Source organism: Coregonus clupeaformis, chromosome 11, assembly GCF_020615455.1.
Source record: "Coregonus clupeaformis isolate EN_2021a chromosome 11, ASM2061545v1, whole genome shotgun sequence".
In the NCBI taxonomy this organism is placed as follows: Eukaryota; Metazoa; Chordata; class Actinopteri; order Salmoniformes; family Salmonidae; genus Coregonus; species Coregonus clupeaformis.
The window spans coordinates 39,028,917-39,036,134 of NC_059202.1; the positions used below are offsets into that span (position 1 = coordinate 39,028,917).

General features: G+C 42.8%; 1 protein-coding gene across 4 annotated transcripts in view; it reads right to left on the reverse strand.

The window, feature by feature from the left end:
* Positions 1-6,717, reverse strand: part of LOC121577096 (zinc finger protein AEBP2) — a 62,618-nt gene extending 55,901 nt beyond the window's left edge. For 2 of the 4 annotated variants that reach the window (XM_041890869.2, XM_041890867.2), the window contains exon 1: positions 6,001-6,717. In XM_041890869.2, the coding sequence (XP_041746803.1) occupies positions 6,001-6,659 (659 nt within the window). In that variant the 5' untranslated portion in view covers positions 6,660-6,717. The remainder of the gene's footprint in view (positions 1-6,000) is intronic. The other 2 variants (XM_041890870.2, XM_041890868.2) reach the window with 1 other exon arrangement.
* Positions 6,718-7,218: the final 501 nt, after the last annotated feature.

Genomic DNA, 7,218 nt, shown 5'->3' on the forward strand with positions numbered 1-7,218 from the left:
TTTAGCATCGTTCACAACCTCTTAAGCTTTAATCCCACCCATCTCTTTAAGGGTTGATCCTAGCGTTCTGTCCTAACAACAGCAGTCAAGCACCCAAGATAACTGGCCAACGTTGGCTAGCTTGCTAGCTACTTCCAGACACAAATGAGAGAACAGCTCACTCTGACCATTTTACTCGCCCTAGCAGAGCTGGTTAGGCTGTTTTTATGTTATCCAGAGCATTGTTGACTGCAACTGTGCTGCTGGCAACAATTGACGCTTTTTTGCAATTTACTGACACCAGCCATATTCAACGGGTGTTGAGCGTTTGTAAACTTGTCAGTTATTCAGCACTCTGGCACACTCAAACGAGAGTGCTCTGAAATCGGAGTAGGTAGCCAGAGCGGATTTACCAGCTACGTCTATCAACAGTTGTCGCAGTGACATCATTAACTTTCTTTTGAAATGGTTACATGCATAGTGGTCTTTTGTTAAGACATGTAGCTAGCTAGCTAAACAATGAACCATAATTCCAACTCATGACGTTACTACCCTGCATGAATCTGCAGGTAGCCAACCAACAAGGTTCAATGTTAGCTAGCTAAAATTAGGCTATAACTAGCAAAGCAAATGGCTCTGAGATACAAATAATATCACTACACAGATCATAAACGTAATGTTAGAGAGCCAGCCAGCTAACGTTAGCTAGCTAGCTAACAGTACACTTTAACTTGAAATGAAAACGACTTTCTGACAAAATTAGAAACTTATAATATCTGAAAATGTAGCTAGCTAGACTTTCTTCCCGTATACATGGATGGACGCTTCTCCTGCTCTGTCACAGATGCCATGGTTTCCCTTAGTTTGAAGATGTAATCCGGAGAAAGGTGTTTTCTCCATCTCCTTACTCTAATTCCACTGATTTCAAAACTCGGTCCTCCAGAAAGTGGAGAGCAACACTTATGCAGTTCTACTACGCAATATATTTTATTTAGACAGGATTACCTACACATTCTGACCAGCTCAAATAGACAGAACCGTCCTACATGGCAGACCAATCCGAACTCATCTCTCGGCATGTCCAGCCCACTCAATATCTCAGCCAATCATGGCTAGCGAGAAGGTTGCTGTCTTTTTTGTGGCTAAACCAACTAGGCACATAATTTAAAATGTGTATTCATATTTACAGATGGCATACACATTTGTTATTAAGGCACATGAAAGTTCACATGTTCCAGAAGGCATTTCTGCCAAAAAACACATTTTGATTTAAAAAAAAGTTTATGTTCAAATGGCTCCCCTGTGAAGTAGTGACACGCAACATACGCCTAGTTTCCTGAAACAAGTCACATTTGAGAAAGTTTGAAAATCAGGAAATAAGTTACCATTATCTTAGCAAGAGTATCCAAAATGAACTGATAGCTCTAATTGCACAAAAAACAATAGAGGCAATGGTGAGAAATTCAAGAAGGCAAAATACTTTGCCGTCACTATGGACTGCACGCCAGATATAAGCCATACTGAACAGCTGTCAGTGGCATTACGTATCGTACACTGTGTGCAAAACAAAGGTGTTGCTATTGAAGAGCACTTAGTGGGGTTCATCGATGTCCTCGATACAACTGGGAGGGGACTGCTAGAGATTTAAAAAAAGAAAATCTGAACAAATTCAAACTGAACGTCTGACTGCCGTGGCCAGTCATACCACATCGGCAGCAACATGCAGGGGAAGGGGGTACAATGAAGACTGCTTGATATAAACAAAAAGGCCCTATGTGTTCCATGTGGGAGTCGCACCCTCAGGTTGTACCACCTGTTCAGCTCCTCATTGGGAGATAATGCAGGAGCATGTCAACTTCACAGTCAAGAATCTGTCAACAACCAGATGGAAGTGTCGTGTAGACAGTGTTAAGCTCTTCGGTATCAAATGCCTGAAGTTTTGGAGGCTTTAGCCACACTTACAACACACGCCCTGGAGAAAAATTATGCTGAGGCTGTGTCCACATCACAGGGCATCTACAAAGAAATTAGGACATGGAGTTACATCCAATGTTATACCAAATAATAACTTGAAGTATCAACTCAATAGAATGAGCATAGTGCCTTACAAAAGTATTCATCCCCCTTGGCGTTTTTCCTATTTTGTAATTTAAATTGATTTTTATTTGGATTTCATGTAATGGACATACACAAAATAGTCAAAATTGGTGAAGTGAAATGGAAAAAATAACTTGTTTCAAAAAATTCTAAAAAATACATTATGGAAAAGTGGTGCGTGCATTGTATTCACCCCCTTTGCTATGAAGCCCCTAAATAAGATCTGGTGAAACCAATTACCTTCAGAAGTCCCATAATTAGTTAAATAAAGTCCACCTGTGTGCAATCTAAGTGTCACATGATCTGTCACATGATCTCAGCATATAGACCTGTTCTGAAGCCCCAGAGTCTGCAACACCACTAAACAAAGGGCACCACCAAGCAAGCAGCACCATGAAGACCAAGGAGCTCTCCAAACAGGTCAGGGACAAAGTTGTGGAGAAGTACAGATCAGGGCTGGGTTATAAAAATATATCTGAAACTTAGAACATCCCACAGAGCACCATTTAATCCATTATTAAAAAATGGAAATTATATGGCACCACAACAAACCTGCCAAGATAGGGCCACCCACTAAAACTCACAGACCAGGCAAGGAGGGCATTAATCAGAGAGGCAACAAAGAGACCAAAGATAACCCTGAAGGAGCTGCAAAGCTCCACAGCGGAGATTGGAGTATCTGTCCATAGGACCACTTTAAGACGTACACTCCACAGAGCTGGGCTTTACTGAAGAGTGGCCAGAAAAAAGCAATTGCTTCAAGAAAGAAATAAGCAGAAATGTTTGGTGTTCGCCAAAAGGCATGTGGGAGACTCCCCAAACATATGGAAGAAGGTACTCTGGTCAGATGAGACTAAAATTGAGCTTTTTGGCAATCAAGGAAAATGTCTGGCGCAAACCCAACACCTCTCATCACCCAGAGAACACCATCCCCACAGTGAAGCATGGTGGTGGCAGCATCATGCTGTGGGGATGTTTTTCCATCGGCAGGGACTGGGAAACTGGTCAGAATTGAAGGAATTATGGATGGCGCTAAATACAGGGACATTCTTGAGGGAAACCTGTTTCAGTCTTCCAGAGATTTGAGACTGGGACGGAGGTTCACCTTCCAGCAGGACAATGACCCTAAGCATACTGCTAAAGCAACACTTGAGTGGTTTAAGGGGAAACATTTAAATGTCTTGCAATGGCCTAGTCAAAGCCCAGACCTCAATCCAATTGAGAATATGTGGTATGACTTAAAGATTGCTGTACACCAGCAGAACCCATCCAACTTGAAGGACAGAAATCCCAGTGGCTAGATGTGCCAAGCTTATAGAGACATACCCCAAGAGACTTGCAGCTGTAATTGCTGCAAAAGGTGGCTATACAAAGTATTGACTTTGGGGGGGGTGAATAGTTATGCACGCTCAAATTCTTTTTTTTTGTCTTATTTTTTGTTTGTTTCACAATAAAAAAGTATTTTGCATCTTCAAAGTGGTAGGCATGTTGTGCAAATTAAATGATACAAACCCCCAAAAAAGCAATTTTAATTCCAGGTTATAAGGCAACAAAATAGGAAAAATGCCAAGGGGTGTGAATATTTTCGCAAGCCACTGTAGGTGTTCTAAAACTTTTGACTGGTACAGTATATCACCAGTATTTACCGTTAAGTCCTATAATTTCTAATCTACAATGTTTGTTGCTTTGGTTACGGTAATTATTTTAATGCATTCAATATTATTATTCCAGTCTTCCCATTCTAATTGTCTGAGTGGACACATTGTTTGCAGAGTGCACAACCTATGCTACACTTGTGAGAAACAAGTTTCGGTTTATTTCATTCCATTTACGAGTTTTGGACTGGACTGAAATAGGTTCCGGTACTCATTTTGGGTGCTGGTACTGTTTATATTTAGGTGCAGGAGCTCCAGAATAATTTTGAGCTAATATTCTATAAGAAGAACAGGAGCTCAAGCAGTAGAACATTTGAGTTGCCAGTAATCAGCTCCGGTGTGCTCCTGCCCAAGTCAAGCACTGCTTCTTATCCCTTACGCAAATAGCCGACAGCTCACTGGCGCAGGAAACTCTGAGGGCCCAGAATATTTTATACAAGTTCGCTCATGCAAGCTTCTGGGCTGGACCCAACTTAATAATTGATACAATGTTTCAAGTTCATTGCAGACAGGCCATTTGTAGCCAATGTGATTTATAGGATATTTATTTTTATCAGGATATTTACCTTTTAGGTTTGTATCATTTTTATTTAGATTTGGATAGAATTGTGATTAACCACATGAGATATGAACACGTTATTATAAATTATATGATACTGTTTCACGAAAATGCGCATATGAAAACCATAACTGGCACGCAGATCGGTAGAAATGGTAAGATAAATTGGCATTCAACATGAGAAAGGTTGCAGACTCCTCGTGTAGCCTATTACCGGCAACTTCAGGAGAGTAATGGCAGAATCTGTGAAAGACAGCAGGAGCGGGAGGAGAATAGTTGGGTCAGATTAAGGTTTTTTTCTTCTGGTTATCTAGATCTCTGGCGCCCTCGTGAGGCATTTGTCTTATTTCCTCAAGCCGTAATACTTTAAGCATCAGACAAGCTCAATGCGTATAGTTGATTTTATTAAAACACATAGGGTGTGTCTATATACGGGAAAAATACACGTTTAACATTTTCCACCAATCGATTGGTCGAAAGAACAGATTACCTTTGGTCGACCAAGATTTTCTTTAGTCGGGGACTGCCCTTGTGTGTGTGTGTGACTCTTCAGGACTCTGCCTGAAGCAGGACTACTTTAACCTGGTGGAGAAGCAGTATAGGGGTGCAGCCTAAAGCTCTGATGGGCAGGGCTAATGATTTGAAGGAGATCAGTTTTTGGGTCAAGCAGCAGACTGGCGGCGAGGTGTATCGCATCCTGACGATGACCCTGGGAAGGAGTGCAAGCTTGGTTGCTCTGGGTGTTGCCTAGGTACTAGGTTCAAGTCCTTATTTCATCTCCTGACATTGTTTTCACCTTTCGGCTCTTATTTATGTGTGTGTGTAGATAGATGGATAACTCGATTCAGTCAAAGTAGAGGGATGGAGGACTCCCAGCTAGATGGAGAGGCGCTCACCTGCATATTCAGTTATTTATTTATTTTTTTTGGGGGGGGTTCGTTTGGAGAAAAAAAAAAAGCGCCCTTTGTGTGAACTACCGGTAATAATGTGTATCCCGGAATGGCACTGGCACGGTATGGAAATCTGGATATGGCCCAACCCTACAGGACACAGACCTGATGAAGATCATCACTCAGGCAGCAAACCTCAGCAGCCTCAATCACAAGGTGGCACACACACACACCAAGCAGCACTTAAGAGGATCCTAAGAGGGGACCAGACAACAAATATAATATGTATTCATATTATTAATCATATCAAATAAATCAAATGAATTTAAAGAGTCTCTCTCCTCTTATCTATTTTCCTGCCTCCTTGTCTTCTATGTGGCGATGCAAAGAACTTTACTAGTGATGGGAATTTCAACTCTTTTCAGTCTGCGTTTGCAATATCCTTCGAGCCGGCTCCAAACAGCTCTGGGCTCAGACTTACATTAAAAGGTAATACATTTTGACAGTTTTACATGTCTTATAAAACAGGTCTCTGCCTGGGGCCTCCAAATCACTAAGTCCGCACCTGAATGAAGCCTACATAACCGCTTTTGCTTCACAAATCATTTATAAGTAAATTTCTTTAGCACAAGATGTGACATAGGAGAGAGGGCACTGGATACAATGTACTAGATCATGAATGCGCCAGCGCCTTCCCAGAAATACTAATCTTGTAGTATTCGTAGCCGCCCATTCCTCAATATGATTAGGGCACTAGTTGAGGGTGGAATCAAAACAGATGCCAATATTTGTCTGGACATCTGATCTTAGAAGAACCAACCTGTCCTCTGAATCCATCCGGCTGAGTGGCTCTCCGTCCGAGGATGACATTTCTACACTGGCCCTCCTCTTGTCCCCCACCGCAAGCTCCCCGCTTTCCCCGCCTCCTGTGTTTGTTTTCTCCTCCGCAGGCTCCGGGGCATCCTCACTGGTGGCTTTACCTTTCACGCAACTCACTATAACAGGCAACTGGCTCTCCTCTTCTTCTGGTTTTATTTCTATTTCCTTTACCGTACGGTCAACAACATTCTCACTAGTATCAACATCGTCCGCCGGGCTAGTCTGTTGCTCCGGGACCGGGCTATCTTCCTCTGATTTGGCATGTTGGCATCCCACCACCACGTCATCATTCGCGTCCCTTGTTGCTGCTGCGACTGTTGTTGCCACTGTCACCACCTCTACGGATTCCGCAGCCGCTACCGCTCCGACAGCCACGGCCTCCTCCTCTGCAGCAGGTTTCGCATCCCCTACTTCTCTGTCTTGCACGCATTCCGCAACCGCTTCCTCAAATTTCAGTGGTGCATCTACGCAGCTATCACCCAGCTCATCTTTCACTGCTTTTGGCTCTTGCTTCTTTTCCTTTTCGGTCTTTTCTGTAAGCGTTTCGCTGTTTTCCTCGCTCAATGCGGGAGTCTCCAACTCAGAAGCATCGGTAGCCATTTTTACAGAACACCAATGGCTACTTTCACGATTGCCACACGGCTATTGCTATACTGCACAGCGTCATATGTCGCACAACTGGAGTAGTGTACACATTGGACGGAAGCGTAGCGGGGCGGAGAGAAATAGTGACGTCATATTTTAATTCACTGAGAAATCACGACGGGTTTGCAAGGCTGCTGACAATTGCAGAATTGTATCTCAGTTGCAAATGGTTATAATCACGGATCTAGAAAAAGGTAGCAGCCGCCAGTCCAGATCTGTGTTTTTATCAGTGACCACACGGGGGAGCCATTGCTCTAGTTTTAAACATACCGTTCTAGGAGCTTCCTTTGAACTTCACCTTATCATACCAGTGTCATTCAATAGTTATATGCCTAGTGTAAAAACGACCAACATCTCCTTTAAAGTCTTATGGAAGCACACGCATATTGTGATCACTTTGAAGACCTTCGTAATGGTCTCCTGTAGCAGTTTTACCTCTTAGGCCACAACTTCAGCATTGGTGTGAGATCCATTCAGTTGTTTATGGATCATCCAAGATCACCTGTGCTTGAGT